The sequence below is a fragment of the Pipistrellus kuhlii genome, unplaced genomic scaffold, assembly GCF_014108245.1.
Source record: "Pipistrellus kuhlii isolate mPipKuh1 unplaced genomic scaffold, mPipKuh1.p scaffold_m20_p_5, whole genome shotgun sequence".
NCBI classification, from domain to species: domain Eukaryota; kingdom Metazoa; phylum Chordata; class Mammalia; order Chiroptera; family Vespertilionidae; genus Pipistrellus; species Pipistrellus kuhlii.
Window position 1 is genome coordinate 14,321,094 of NW_023425551.1, and position 16,875 is coordinate 14,337,968.

General features: G+C 36.0%; 1 protein-coding gene across 6 annotated transcripts in view; it reads left to right on the forward strand.

Moving 5' to 3' along the window:
* The window catches only part of LAMA2 (laminin subunit alpha 2), a 453,474-nt gene that overhangs the window by 161,761 nt on the left and 274,838 nt on the right, over nucleotides 1-16,875 (forward strand). For all 6 annotated transcript variants that reach the window (XM_036413664.2, XM_036413665.2, XM_045573302.1 and 3 more), the window contains exons 5-9: nucleotides 4,006-4,185; nucleotides 6,993-7,082; nucleotides 9,281-9,398; nucleotides 13,431-13,609; nucleotides 15,049-15,148. In XM_036413664.2, the coding sequence (XP_036269557.1) occupies nucleotides 4,006-4,185; nucleotides 6,993-7,082; nucleotides 9,281-9,398; nucleotides 13,431-13,609; nucleotides 15,049-15,148 (667 nt within the window). The remainder of the gene's footprint in view (nucleotides 1-4,005; nucleotides 4,186-6,992; nucleotides 7,083-9,280; nucleotides 9,399-13,430; nucleotides 13,610-15,048; nucleotides 15,149-16,875) is intronic.

Here is a 16,875-nt window from a genome sequence, read left to right on the forward strand (position 1 = left end):
TACCCCTTACATGAATTTCATGCACTGGACCTCTATTAATATCATATTAACCATGATTATATTTAAGAGACTCCCACAAATCTCAATTACTCATTTACATATACACCTATATATTATTTGGCTGCACCTACATATGTGGATTTTATTGTTTTATCTCCTGGAGACACCTTACTTATAAGTTGTTTTACATTCTTAATTGGCAAATTTAGAGATTAAAAATTCAAATGGGATTTTAAAATGCTCTAAGGGAGCACACCACACATACATTGTCACCTCCATTTGTTTCCACTGCTCAATTCAAAATTTCTAAAACTTATTAATGATTTCTAAGCAGCCTACATTCTCCCATCTATGCACCCACTCAAGAAATTTGTATAGTGGAGCAGGGTATTAGGAGTATAGCTGTTTTAGAAATCTAAAGCAGTTGTATTAATATAATTAGAAAAACATCATAAGGGACAATTATTCATACTAGAAATCATTGGAAAGGACTGAACATAAACTGTGCACCTATGGATGAGGACAATGCGGGGTGGGGAGAGGGCAGAGGGTGGGGTGGGAACCTGGTGGAGGGGAGCAATGGAGGGGGGCAGAAATGAAGAACATTTGTAATAATATGAACAATAAAGATTTATTAAAGAAATCTGATTATTTGCTGCATAAACCATTTTAAAATTGTATTCTGATTATAGAAGTAAAACTGCTAGAGAGTCACAAATGATTCTCCATCTGCAGTTGGAAAATTATATATATATATATATAGTATGATTACTAATAAAAATGGAATTATTTGGATGAATAGAGGGAAATATTGATTTGGTCATTTGGTCATAAACAAGGTATTTTCCTCTTTATTTTTCTGGGAGACTAATTTCAAAGAAGAGTGTAATTTAAAATTCTACAAGACCGTTTGTTAATCAGGATGATATTTTCAGTTGGAATGAATTCCTTTGACAGAATGAACATACACCCACCAACATGCCTGTAATAGAAATCATTGCAGAAGATTCTAGACTGCCACGGGCTTCCCGCAGCCTCACAGCAAGGCAGTGGCGGTCTTGAGGACTGACACTTTTCATCTCTTTTTGAAGATAGACACCCTCCAGTTGTCACCCCATAGGAAACCGGGAAGTATGCTAAGCTATCCAGAGGACTGGGAATTACACAGCGTCATGTCAGTGGAAATATCCTAGCCAATATTTATGATTTATTTTGAAGGGGAGTGAAAAAAAGAAAAGAAAAGAAAAAAAAGAAAGTGATGGAAAGAAGCTGCTCACAACATGGCCAAACAGCTGGCTGGTTTTATAATCCAGAAACAGCTTGGGACGAACTCTACTCACAAGCTCTCTTGGCAGAGTAGCTTGATGAAAATACCAAAGCTGTGAGAAGTGTTCTTTTGCTGAATCCTTTATGTGGCTATCATATGGTTTATTAACCTAAATGAGAACATGTATAGCCATTCATTTTAAATTTCCTGTGTGTTTCAAAGAGGAACTTACTGATTTTATGTACAACCACAAATAATGGTTCGCCATAGAATAAACACCAAATAAACCTTAATAATTTTCAGAAACTTGAATCCTAGACATGCAGTGATTTCCTCCTCTCTTTCAAATAGCATTTTTAGGATCACTCAAGGGAGAGCTTGATGAGAGAGAAATTAAGCATGAATTCAAGGGCACTGGTGATTTTTTGGATGCCAAAATCAATCTCCAGGGGGAACTAATTTTAATTGCTTCATGTATCTTTTTATTCATCCTTTTAACATTTAATTGATACCTTCTTAAGTAATAGAGACTACTTAAACGCATTTCTGGTTTACCCGCGAGGTGCCAGATCTGTGGAATATACAAGATCCACTTTACTCCTTTAGATTTTTTTTTTACCTTGACATTAGAAAGTACCCAGCATTTTCAGATTCAGTATATTTAGCAGACCTTGAATTCTATCATCTTCAAATGTGGTAAATGAATTTATTCTTTATTATGTATCCAAGGTAGACTCAATTAGCTGGGACATTTCATATCTTTATCATGAGGCATTTTGAGCTTATGATTTGTGACATCAGAATTAGTTTCTCCTCTCAGAGTTTGCTATAATTATTTCTCTAGTGACTCAGTAGTTTATTGGCAGTCAGTTTGTAAATGCTCTCGGAGATTATCTAAATGCAGGATGTTCAGAATGGAAACACATACCATTGTCTCTCGTCAAAAAATGTAATTAACACACATGATATATGATCTTGCAAAAGTAGGTGAAAATTCCAGTGGTGACCTCAAGTCAGTTTTCCAGTACATGCATGGACTGTTGTGTTACTGGACAGCTTCCGGCCAAGCACAAGAATCCTTTCTTCTTACATTCCTGTGTCTTTAGCCTCCTGTGCATGCATGCACAGGCTTGAGGGTCGGGTGGGAGTGAGGGGGTGATTCAGTCCAAAACCTACCACAGACTAATTAATTTTATTTAACAACTTTGATTTGATGTAATTTATTGCATAGGCCCTAATGCATTTACGAAGTACAAAAAGTGAAAGTACTTTTTCCTATCAGTATATTCAGTTGCCTCATTCTTTTTTATGGTGTACTAATTCATTATGTAGATATTTATTTAACCAGTTGCACATTGATGGATATTAGATTAAAAATTGTATGCATTTGTAATTTTTAAAAAATATATATTTTTGTTGATTTCAGAGAGGAAGGGAGAGGGAGAGAGAAATTGAACATTAGTGATCAGAGAGAATCATTGATTAGCAATCATTGGTTGGCTGCAATCATTGATTGGCTGCAATCACTGATTGCATGCCCCAGACTGGGGATTGAACCGGCAACCCGAGCATATGTCCTGACTGGGAATCGAACCATGATCTCTTGGTTCATAAGTCCGCACTCAACCACTGAGCTTCAATGGCTGAGCTGCATTTGTTGAACTCACTTTCATAGGGGTTATGCCATTTTGCACTCACACTTGTAAGTATATGAAAATGCTTATACCTCTTCAGTCTTGCCATCAGGGAATGTTATCAATATTTTGGGGTTTTGACCACCTGAAGAAAATGGAAAAAGTTTATTATTGTAGATTTAATGAACAGCTCTCTTTTAAATAATTGGTGAGATTGACTATTTTATAAAAAATTTAACAACCATTTTTATTTTCCTTGAATAGTTCCCTTGTATCTTTTGTCTGCTTTTTGTGTTATGTTGTTGGTCTTTTTCTTATTGGTTTATAGTTCTTTAGGTATGAGGGGTAAAAAAATCATTTATCTGTAATAGGTGTTCTTTTTATCTTATCAAACTGGTTTATTTCTCATTAAAATGTTTTGCTATTGTGAAATGCTTGTGAGAGCATATGGGATTCATGCACCTTTGAAGGATAGTTTCTTTGCAATTTCTCTATTTTGATTTTATTAGATTTCATTTCTTTTAGTGTCAATTGTGCTAAATTATTTTCCTAACAAATCTACCATTCCAACCAAGTTTTCATGTACTTTCATAGTCTCGGTTATACCTCTGATCTTATCGATCTAGTTGCTAAAAAAAAAAAAACAACTGACAACAAATGAACAACTGATTGAAATCTCTTACCGTGGTTGCAGATTTGTCTAGTTTTCCTTGCAGTGTATCATTTTTTGTTATTGTTGTTTCCCACTGTGTACTAGATTCTTAAATAATTTCAGACACAATAATTTTCAGATAAAAATTAGTGATTTAAACATTTATGTAACCCCTAAGAAGGTCAAGTAGATGCAATGCCTTAGAATAGAGGATTATGGGTAATTACAATATATAGAGAACACCTAAAATGTAAACAAACATATTGCATATACATGTGTTAAAAAGTCCATAAAGTCCCCCAATTATTTTATTTCACTAAACATGAAGCTGTCTAATTATTGATAATTAAGAGTAGAGAGCTTATCTTGATTTTCCAAAAGAAAAAAAAGACACATACAAATATTTAGTATTTGGTGAGTTTAATCCTTAAATTTTTTCTCACATGGTGCAGATTCACATCTCTTTGATCAACGGGAGACCAAGTGCAGATGACCCCTCTCCTGAACTGCTGGAATTCACCTCTGCCCGCTATATTCGCCTGCGGTTTCAGAGGATCCGCACCTTGAATGCGGATTTGATGATGTTTGCTCACAAAGACCCAAGGGAAATTGACCCCATTGTCACACGAAGGGTAAGTTATGATGTATCATATTGTAGGCTGTGAATGATATTGCACCCTTCTTTTTAATCTTCTGATAAATAATTTTAAAATATATCTTTCCATGATTTATAACAGTGGTTATCAAAGACTTTAAAATTTGGTAGACCTTTTATTCAAATCTAAGCTCAGCTACTTGTTAGATGTATAACACTTATCAAAGTTTTGACATTTCTTAACTTTGATCCTCTCTTTTGCAAAATGAAGATCATAATGCCTAGTTTGTATCCTGATTTTTGAGAATTAAGTTTTGTTATTTTGGGTGATCAGCACTATTATATTGGCTTTGGAGAGTTACTGTAGGAAATTGAAACATTTTTGGCTGCAATCAATAGTAAGAAATACATTTTATAACATGACAAGTATACACACACACACACACACACACACACACACACACAGAGCAATTAATCATACACCTTAACGTGCACAGAAGCAGCTGTTGATACTGTGAAAATGCAGGTTCTGATTCAGGAGGTCTAGGGCTGAGCTGAGAAACTGCATTTCTATCAAGTTCCCAGTAATGTCAATGCTGCTGGTCTGTGTGCCATTTTGTCCAATTAAATAATTTAATTTTATGCTTTATTAACAAATCAAAAGCCATAGTTTTAAAACGTACTACTTACTGTAGGGAAAAACTGATTTTATATCTTTTATTTTCCTTCCTGATAGAATATCAGAAAAAAAATGCTTATAGCATTCTTTCAACAAATCTTTAAAAACAGGAGCTAATAAACTAGAATTTATGTGTATGACATAGATGGTCAGTGGAGATTGCTATGAGCCATAACTGTGCTTCTTTCTATCTATCCCCCACCACTTGCACTGGATTGTGTCACCTCCCTTACACACTGTTACATAACCAACTTTATTATCAAGAGGGGCAATTCAACTTTAAATCCATAAAACAAATCCATGCTAAAAGAATATCTCCTATGTGTCCAGAAGCAGAGGTAAAATGAGCATTTAGGAGAAACTAAGATTGTGGAACAAAACTCTTGGTTCTAAGATGATCTTCCTAAGGTCAGATTATTGTCAACAATTGCTGAACATTGGGCTGACTATGGAAGGGCAACACTTTTCATGGTTCATGAATATCCCTCATAGATTTCCTCTTCTCATTACTTAATTTACCCTTCCCAAATCTCTCCATCATAAAATCACTTTTAAAGTTTTGTTATCCCCATACAACACATGTTTCTTGTATTAGTGCCCCGTATTTTCTAAACCTAAAATAATTTTACCATATACTACACATCAGCCTATTGTAAATTATTTTATGCAGAAGTAATGATTATTTTATGGTGATGTTAGATTCTTGTTTTAAAAAAATCCCTTTTAGTTTTAATTTCAGCATGACTTAAAAATATATTCTGGGAAAGACTAAATAATCTTGAAGGAGAATTTAATCTTTCTTGACAGTATATCTATCAGATGGGGTTGGGGAATCAATGGCAATAAATGCGTTTCTTTTATCTTCTTTTCAGAAGGCAAAATAAAGGTTGGGGTGCCCATCTATTATTTAAAATTCATTGGACATGAGCCTTTAAAATCGTGCAATAAAGTTCAACATTTATATGTTTTTTGAAAGTAATGTTAAGTAAACACTACATGTAAATTTAAATGTATAAAACAGGGACATTGAATTTCAGCTCCTTTCAATTACTCAAAAGTGAAGCATTACATATTTATATTTAAAACAGACTTCCCAATTTAAAAGCATCTACAAAAACTACAGTATCAGCTTGGCAAGCAAATATCCCTATATGTGTCTATATTATTATGTGATGAGGTTAGTGAAAAGCAGACTTTTAATCTAAATTTTCTAGCAAGTTTCATAAGTTTGAAGTTCAGGTATATCAAGTGAGGTGATACAACAAAAATATTATAAGAGATACTATCTATAAACAACAAAAGCAAACATTGAAAAAGAAAAAATAGTAGATGAAAAGGGAACTTTGTCATCAGGGAATTCAGATTTTTGTTTACCTACTTACTTTCTCTAAATCTGTTTTTATAATGGGAATGATTAGAATAATACAATACAATTATATGTCACTGCGACAGTTATTTGGATTGCACATGACAATGTGAAGTACTGTCAATTATACAATATTTTATATATATATATATTAATTAAAATATAAAACATAATTCAGTTCTATAGTTATAAATAGTCTTTGAAAAGCGAGGTAGATTCGGGTACGTAGCCCTATCCTAACTTCAGAGAGAGAAATGATTGTGGGGGCTGGTTAACATCCTCATGAAAAGAGGCCGCTGTTCTGCCCATCTACTTTGCTCCTCACATTGTTAGCTCAGTTCTGCAGTTAGTCCCATTTCACTTCCTTCTGTGTGTGTGTAAGAAATGTATTGTTAGGAGCACATTCCCCTAAATTTGCTGATTCTTTTCAAATTCACCAAACAAAACATTCTCCATATGGTTCATGGATATTGAGGTTTCTCTAATGACAATAAAGGAGGTTTTCTTGCAAGAAACTAAAACACTTAATGAAGAGTTATAACAACTTGCCCTCCACAACAGATGCTTCAGCTTGGCCTTTGTATTGTCTGTGGGAAAGACATTTCTAGCATGCCCACCCAACATAAATCAGAGGCGCTCTTTCTCTGGACTATTGTTAGCCCTTGGTTGTCCTGGAGAAACACAGTGTGCTTCACTCTAAGGACAAAAGCAGAAAGTACAGTTTTTAATTGAAGGTTCCCTTTGTTACTCTCACCTTGCAGTCTTCTTGACAGGATGTCTCTCTGATTGCTTTTTGCAGTATTACTACTCGGTCAAGGATATTTCGGTTGGAGGGATGTGCATCTGCTACGGTCATGCCCGGGCTTGTCCACTTGATCCAGTGACAAATGTATGTATATTTATAGGATGCTGAGGCAAAATGAAGCTCTGAACTGAGAATGTTTCACAAGAGGCTTTGCTGAGAGGGACCCTGGGAGCGGGTGTCAGGTCTCGGCTTAAAAGGTGTAACAGGAAGCTGTGCCATGGTGAAATAGAGCTGGTGGTTAGGATGATAGACTTTGAAACCAGCCATCACTGTATCATAAACCAAATTAGTTTTTCCCCCTTCCGTTCCCCCAAAAAGGGGATGGGGGTTCCAAACAGGTCTTTCTATTTTTTTAAAATATTTTTATTGATTTTGTACAGAGAGGAAGGGAGAGAGATAGAGAGTTAGAAACATCGATGAGAGAGAGTCATCAATCAGCTGCCTCCTGCACACCCCCCACTGGGGATATGCCCGCAACCAAGGTACATGCCCTTGACCGGAATCAAACCCGGGACCCTTTAGTCCCCAAGCTGACGCTCTATCCATTGAGCCAAACCGGTCTTGGCAGGTCTTTCTATTTTGAAACCTCTTTAGCTATGACAGTCTACTTTGGAGAATGCCTGCCATCAATCAACCAGGCCATTTCTTTCAAAAATTTTCATCAAAAAAGTTAATGCAAACAAATGAAAAATGTCCATGGAAGTGAATATAAATGGCATGGAACTGGAGACTGAGGTGGGGCAGGGGCAAAAAGGAGTGGGGTGGAAGAGGGTATTCAAGAGAAAATTGAAATTGCTAGGCCAGAAAATGTTGCCATGCTTTTGGGTCAAATTTTTCATTAATGACAATGTATTAAGTGAATATAAACTAAAAGGAAGATGAATGAGCATCTTCTTCTCAATCATAACCAAACTGGTGAAATACAAAATCATCTATTGTATAGCATACGGAAGAAATATATTGAATGGTAAGATTGGTGAACATAGCTAGCTAAGCATAGATTTTTTTTTTCTTCTCCTACTAAGATTGTAATACAAATAGCATTTCTCTAAAAGCCAGTTTTCTGACCAATGCATCATAATGTTACCTCCTGGGGGAGGTTCAAATGCCCTGATACATTTATCTGGACATGTTAGAGGTGCGGCCTTTAGTAGGGTGTGTGTCTATCAGGTGTCATGATGACCAGTGTTTCCCACGCTTTGGGAGCCCACAAGGCAGCCTTGGAGGGTCAACTCCATGCAATGAATGAAGACTACTCAATAAACTAACAAACTAAAAAATAGAAATAGACTCATAGATACAGAGAACAGACTGACAGCTGTCATAGGAGATAGGGGTTGGAATGCTGATTGAAAAAGGTGAAGGAATTAAGCAAAGAAAACAACCCCATAGACACAACAGTATAGTGATTACTGAGGGAAAGGGGGGTGGGGGAGGTAGAAGATGGTAAAGGAGGGGGTAAATGGTGATAGAAGGAGACTTGATGGATAAATGGTGATGGAAAGTGATGGAAGGGGTGGTGAACACAATATAATATATAGATGGTTGTATAATTGTACACCTGAAGCCTGTCACCAAAATTAATTCACTTTTTAAAATATATTTTTATTGATTTCAGAGAGGAATCAAGAGGGAGAGATAGAAACATCAATGATGAGAGAGAACCATTGATTGACTGCCTCCTGCACACCCCTTATTGGGGAACGAGCCAGCAACCTGGGCTTGTGCCCTTGGCCAGAATCAAACCCGGGACCCTTCAATCCGCAGGCTGATACTCTATCCACTGAGCAGAACGGACTAGGGCAATTCAATAATTTTTTTTTTTTAAAGACTACTCACAACATATAGACAGGACTGAGTGTGTGCATGTGCATGTGCATGCTGGGACATTTGATTTCTATTATAATTATGCCTTTCAGTGCATAGGGAGCAACTCTCTCCTTGTGTCCATACTCCCAAATGTTAACAATCCTCTGAGAGAAGCCTTAAATTCAAAGAAGAAGGGATCTTAGTCTTAGGCCCAAGATTGCCCCCACTGGGGCCTCTACTCTCTTCCAAGCTGAAGCCCAGTGATCCCAGAACTAACCTGGACCTCCAGAATCTGGTGCCCATCAAATACCTGCTTCCAAGACGTGCACCTCTTCCTTCCCAGGCTGACAGGACTGTTGTGTTTTGTCCATAGTCTGGGAGTTTTCTCTTCTCCTCACTCTACCTTGCAGGACAACTCTTTCATTTGTGGTTCCAAAAGCAGCTGAAAGCATGTTTCCCCCCTTTTTGACTAGAAATCCCGCTGTGAATGCGAGCACAACACGTGTGGTGACAGCTGTGACAAGTGCTGTCCAGGATTCCATCAGAAGCCTTGGCGCGCCGGGACTTTTCTGACCAAAAGCGAATGTGAAGGTATGTTCCCGAGAAGCCAACAGCATGTGGAACTAACTCTTCCTTGTCTGGGACATGGGTCATATAAACATGTGGCGATTTTAGGGAAGCACTGTTTCCAGTTTCTATGTTTTATCCAAGGCAATAACTGGTCATCTGTTTTACCCTGCTATTTCGTTTCTCAGCTTTTTTGTTGTTTTATTTTATTGGCAAATATTTAAGAAACACTGATGGATTTATCACTATGTGAGGATTATGATAAATATATAAAAGCATAGTATACATCTATTGTCATTAGCCATGGTAGGTCTTTAAAACCATTGAGTCAAACTTTAATCACAAAATATTCCCAAGCATAAAATACTCCCCCTCCCCCCTGTTTAAGATTCTGTATATGCTATCCATCCATATCTGGAGTCCCTTCATTTTTCTGCACTCACTTTTTTTTTGCTTTTTGATCTGTAGTTCTTCCTGATGTGTCTGATATCCTTTCATGCAGTTATAATTACACCAGAGGTCCAGTGCACGAATTCATGCACTGGTTGGGGTCCCTCAGCCTGGCCAGTGGTCGAGGCCTAAGGGAGGGAAGGGGGACTGGCTGGCATAGGAAAGGGGCTGTGGGCAGTTGGGAGGGGCCAATCGGGCCCACTTCGGGCCAGTTAGCAGCCACAGTGGGCGTTATAGTGACTGGTCGTTCCATCTATTATAGAAACCCTTTACCACTCTCCACTTGTGTGTATGTGTTTAGACAGGAAACAAAAAGGTTAGGTCAAACTTGTTAGCAACAGGGATGGGCAAAGCAACGTGAAAAGAGTTTTCCACTTGCTACTGGACATATTTTTAAAAATAGTGCAATTACAAAACACTTTTATCTTCCTTTATGGGACAAATAAGAAGTTGTATTTCTAAATAGAAAAATAAATGTACTTTTTAAAACCTAATTTTAAGATAGGGGTCTTAACCATAAAACCTTATATAAATCAAACTTTGGGCAATGTATTGCATTCCTAAAAGCTTATATGAAAATGTTTTTTTCCAAGTTGCATTGTGTTCCAGTTGCCTTAATATTTAGAAAAATCCTTTCATGGCATGACAAATCCTTCTATAAGAAGAATAATCACCTTTTAATTCATTTGAATTCAATTTAGACTTTCATCAGTCTAGTTTATTTAAGGCATGATAAATCTCTATAGAACAAAGAATATTTATTTCATTGCTGGGCCTGTGCTAAAGGGCAGTTTCAGGTTTGTGTCTTGGGCATTCTGTGAAATAGCAAACGGCTGATGGCAGAACAAACATGGCTCTTTGGAAGTAGGTGCTATGTACATATGTTCTCTGCGCTGTGCAGGCATGGCCTTTAAACAGCAGCCAGTACTGCAGGAAGAGGGCCCGCTCTGCATGAGCTGTGAAAATGACCGCTGCTCCAGCCTTATGTATTACACATTAGTTCATGGTTATACCGGTAAACACTCTCAGTAGCACCAATGCCAGTTAGTGTGAGAATAAATTTGCATTACTCTCTATTTCCCTCTACTAATACTGATAGCAGAAATCTTGGCTGTTTCTTGCAGTATGTTTTTTACAAGATTTTTAAAGAATTGTGCATTATTCTAAAGAGATAAAACTTTTTAATGCCTGCTGATGTGTGTTTATTACTGCATGTTTTCTAGAATAAACTTTGAAAACTCTCCATCAATATAACAAAAAATGCTATATTCTAAATCAAAACTCAACAGCCTAAGAAAGCATTGGCAACAAACGCAACTATATTAAGATATCTTGCCTAGTTATAATAAAATGTCACTATACCTGTTAAAAATGAGAAAAAATGGAAAAAGACATTTCTCAGGAAAATGACTTACAACCATATAAAAAGATCATCACACTTACTCATAATTAAGGAAGTACCAATTATAACAATAAAAACGTTAATTTTTCAAAATGTTCATTCTTTCTTTCACTCAACAAATGGTTGAATGCTTAATATATCCAGAAACTGAATTAAAATATTTGTTAATATGCAGTGTTGGTAAGGTTTATGGGAAAAGAGTTCTATCATATCTATTGGATGGAGAATAATTTGACACAGCATTTTAGAAGAATTTTTCAAGCTCATTAAAATTTTGATGTCCTTTGACTAGAATTTAGGAATCTAGACTATAGATATACTCATAAAGCTGTACATGGCAGATGATCATAATCCTTGCCATTAGTATACAATTGCTCACTCTACTTCACCTCAGGCAGCATGTAACCATAAGAGATAAGTACTGCAATGATACCAGGGCTTGAATTTTCTGCTCAAAGTTACTCAGCTGGCATGTGAGGCAGCCTGATACTATGAGAACACTACTCCTACTCCCACCTCCGAGTCCTCCTAGTGTGTACCAGCATTATTTATAAAGGCAAAATTTGGAGACAATTAACTGCCCATTAGAAGTGGCCTCATTAGTTGTGACCTGACTGCCTTTTAATAAATAACATTAGAGGAATCATATGTTAATAGAGAAAGAGCTATGATATTTACTGTTGGTAAAATGAAATTATTTAGAGCAGTATTTAAACATCTCCTCTAGTGGAAAAACAAGATTGAGCGTGGGCATACACACACACACACACACACACACACACACACACACACTTATACATGTGGAAATCAATGTAAGGATACCTATGAAACTAAACATCTGAGGAAGGACATTCAATCTACTTGTGTCTTATACCCCTACCCGGCAAACTGTGTCTCGTGAGCCACATGCTGCTCTTTGGCCCCTTGAGGGTGGCTCTTACACAAAATACCACAGCCTGGGTGAGTCTATTTTAAAGAAGTGGCGTTAGAAGAAGTTTAAGTTTAAAAAATTTGGCTCTCAAAAAAATTTCAATCGTTGTACTATTGTATTATACTATTGATATTTGGCTCTGTTGACTAATGAGTTTGCCTACCACCGAATGGAAACTGACCCTTACTGAAATTAAGAAGTTCCCTACAGCCGGGACCGGTTTGGCCCAATGGATTGAGCATCGGCTTGGGAACTGAAGGGCCCCGGGTTCGATTCCAGTCAAGGGCATGTACCTTGGTTGTGGGCATACCCCCAGTAGGGGGTGTGCAAGAGGCAACTGATCGATGACTCTCTCTCTCATTGATGTGTCTAACTCTCTATCTCTCTTCCTTCCTCTCTGTACAAAAATCAATAAAATATATTAAAAAAAAAAAAAAAAAGAAGTTCCCTACATCATATGACTGCTAACTATTGGAGAGGTCACCCAAACCCCAGTCTGGTGAAAATAGCTTGATTTCAGCCACTATGCAAACCTCTCCTTTTGCCCTGATTGTTTGGCAGAACTCTCTATCTCTCTCATCGGATGGAACTTGAGGGGAATGCAGCAGAGGTTGGCTCTGCAGATCCTGGAGCCTGGTTTCCCAGTAGTTGTCAGTACTGATCTGGTTTCGTTTTACAAATTATTTCACTTCTCTGTGTCTCAGGTTACTAATATGTGCAAAAAGGTCAAAGTACCAGACTCATAAGCTATTTGAAAATTAAAATCAGTGGTAATAAATATAAAACACTTAAAAGAAAACATGTCATTTAGAGAAATGTTAAGTTTTAATTATTAATAGTAGTAAAGGAAAAGAACTATATTCTAAACATCTGTTTTTACCCAGAGGATGTAACGTAGAGATTATAGTAATTATTCATTATAGATTCACTGGATCTTAATCATCCAATGTCACAGTTCAATACATTTATTTTTACCACAATAGGAAATTGTATGTTTAATCATATAAAATTTTGGTTTTGTGATATCAAATCAGTCAAATATTGGCATTTCATATGACTCAGTTTAATTTATATGTTTTGATAATTTTAATCTCCATTAAAAAGTGTGAATTTACTAATATAACCAATAAATCCAAGTAATTTTAGATACTTTTATATTGATAATATGCATAATAAATATATTTTCTCATACAGTATAAATATATAATAGAAATTATATTTAATTATCTCTGAAACTGGAAAACAACATCTATGAAATTTTTTCTTAATGCAGCATGCAATTGTCACGGGAAGGCCGAAGAATGCTATTATGATGAAAATGTTGCCAGAAGAAATCTGAGTTTAAATATACATGGAAAATACATTGGAGGTGGTGTGTGCATCAATTGTACTCAAAACACTGCTGGTATAAACTGTGAGACATGTATTGATGGTTTCTTCAGAACGAAAGGGGTAAAGTATGCCTTTTCTTTCACAAAGTGTTGTTTTTTTCATGCAGAGTTGTACTATATAGAAAAGTAATTTTGATAACTTAAAATTCTTAAAGATGACCAAAACATTTCATAATGGAAACATACAAATATTTGAAGATAAAATATAAGGCAATTCTATCTCTTCAGAAAGTTCCATTGTGCCATATTTCAGTCAATTTTACCCCTAGACAAACTCTAATTTTTATTCTTATTTTTAGAACACAAATTAATTTTGCCTCTTAATGAATGTCATAAAAATAAAATTACAAAGTAGATACATGTGTGTGTCCGCCTTCTTTTATGCAACATAGCATTTTAAGATTTATTCATGCTATGGGCACAACTAATCATTTTTTTAAAAATTGCTGGATAGTGTTCATTTGCATAAATGTACAATAATTTTTAATCCATCCTCCTGTTGGTGAATATTTGGGTCATTTCCAGTTTTAGGTTAGCTCCTATAATACAATTTTATATGCATTTTTGTGATCATGCTTTTTTTTTTTTTTAACCCTGTGTAAATAGCTAGAAAAATAATGCTTTTTTTCACACAATAGGTATGTTTTACTTTATAAGAAACTGCCAAAATTTTGACAAATTAGTGATAACATTGTACATGTTCACCAAAAATGTATGGAGGTTCCAGGTCTTCCATATCATCCCTATATTTGGTGCTGTCTTTTAAAATTGGATCTTTCAGTGGAAGTGGGTGTAGTGGATGGGGCATGTAGATGTTAGCAATCACTGAGCAATCCCAACAATGCTTGGTCCCAGAGCAGATCTTCTATTGTGAGTTCATAGTCAATCTCACTACAGATTTAATTTCCATCGTGTTTATTGGCTAATCCTATATCTTCTCTTGTAAAGTGTCTGCTTACATCAAGATGGGGGGAAATCACTAATTTTGAAATCTATTGTAATTTAAAAAATAAAACAACTAGGAAGATTTTATTAAGGAACATATATGGAGAATATTAAGCAAACATTACTTTTGGTTGTGATCATGATACTGTGGTTATAAATGAGAGATGCATACTGAAATGTGGAGGGATTAAAATACACTTTACTTGGGATATTCTTTAATAATGACAGCAAAGGATAAGACCTGATGAAACTTACACAGCAAAATCTTGGTAACTTGTTGAATAATTAATCTTGATAATTTTTAAACCTAAGTAATAAGCATATGAGTTTATTGTACTGTCTTCTTTCTTTTGTTTATCCACTTAGAAAAGATGAATTTTAGAAATTATAAACATATTGAAGGTAATATATCATAATCTTCCCTATATAGTTTATTACTATATATTATAATAGTTAACTTGGAAGATTTTATTAAGGAACATATAAAATGTGTTGAATTTAAAACTATTGGTATTTTATTACACTTGATTAAAAGTATTTTAATATTTTTGTTAGGTATCACCAAATAATGTAAGACCTTGCCAGCCATGCCATTGTGATCCAATTGGTTCTTTAAGTGAAGTCTGTGTCAAGGATGAAAAACATGCTCCACGAGGTAAGAGTCATTGTACAGAGTTGTTGTTCAGATGAAAGAACAACTAAAAGACAAATATAATTTTATGAGAATATTTTACAGTAAATTTCACTCATGTAATAAATTTATTCTTATATCTCTCAAATTTCCCTCCAAGAAGCAGTTTTTTATTTATCTCAATAATTAATTTTATGTTTCATTATAATGCTTTAAAAGCAAGAGTTGAATAATTTGTTTTGCATTACATATACCTATGCATCTTTTGTTAATCAAAAGTCAGTGGTATAGGTCACTTTTTATGCCATCATTTATTGGACTGTTTTGTAGCTTCTTTCATTTTTATCATGAAATGACAGCATCCATTGAAGGATATATATGCTATAATGAGGAAAGATTAGGAGAGATAAGATGGAAAATAAGATGTGTACATAAAAGTGTTCATAAAAAGTATTCGTCCTGATTTTATGAAGGGAAAGAGGCTGACACCAATTTAACCCAAATACTTTCTTTGAGGATTGAAGTTCATGATGAACTCCAAACATTAAGGAATCAAGTGCTATAATAACTCCTCACTGTAAACAGTTGAGGAGCCACTGGAGAGGTTAAGTAGAAAATTCATAGAATATATCTGAAGCAGTTTCTTTATATTTTTAATTCTTCTCTTCTTTGAAGGATTAAGATAGATTATGGCTATAATATAGGATTTTCCTACAAAAACTTTCAAGTTAAAGGACTGGTAATGTTTCATTGGCACAGTTTAGCTTATCTGCTTTCCTCAAAAAACTGTAGGATTATCAAATTAAGCCATATAGTTTTAAATGCTAAATGATTAAAAATATGATTATTTTAACATTCAAATAATGAATTATTAAGGTCATTTTATAGTCTCTTATCTTTTTATAGTCACAACTAACTCACATTATTTTCAGTAATATCATAACTTTCTCCCTGATTTTAAAATGTGTATTATTGTTTAAAAGTTTATAAAAAAAATAAAAAAGTAGAAAAATAAGTATGTAATGCAGTGGTAATTCAGCCCAAATGTTGCTATTAACTATTTTTTTGTTAACTTTGCATAATGAGATTTCCCTGATATGTATTAAAACTTTCTATGAAATTTAGTTTGAGGACCTGAACAATACACCTTTATGAGTGTACAATACATTATGTACCCATTCAACTTTCTGTAGACACTAGAGGCCCCATGCACAAAATTGTGCGGGTAGGGTCCCTAGGGCCTAGCCTCCTGTGATCAGGGCCAGTCCTCAGGCCGAATGCCACCTCCGCCACCAGGCTGTTAGGCCATTGGGATTGCCAGCTAATCCCAGGCTGCTCGGGGGCTCAGGCCTGTTGGAAAGTGGGTGTTGGCAACTTCACTTCCATGGCATGCGCCGGGCTAGCCGCTGATGGAATGCATGGCCCACTCGGGTCTGATCATGTGGGCCACTGCTGCTGGAGCTTGAGGTGCTGACGGAACCGTGGGGCGCACTCGTGACCTATCCACCCAGCATATATGGCCGCGAGTGGGCAGCACATTCCATCAGCGGCTGACCCAGTGCATGTGCATGGAAATGAAGTCACCAGCACCCACTTTCCCACAAACCTGAGCCCCTGAGCAGCCAGGAATGTGCTGGTGATCCCCATGGCCTGACAGCCATCCTGGTCCTCCTGCCACCACCCTGATTCCCCCATTCACCATCACTGATATGTCAGAGTCTGCAGACTGGTCAACTGTTCAGCCTGCTAGC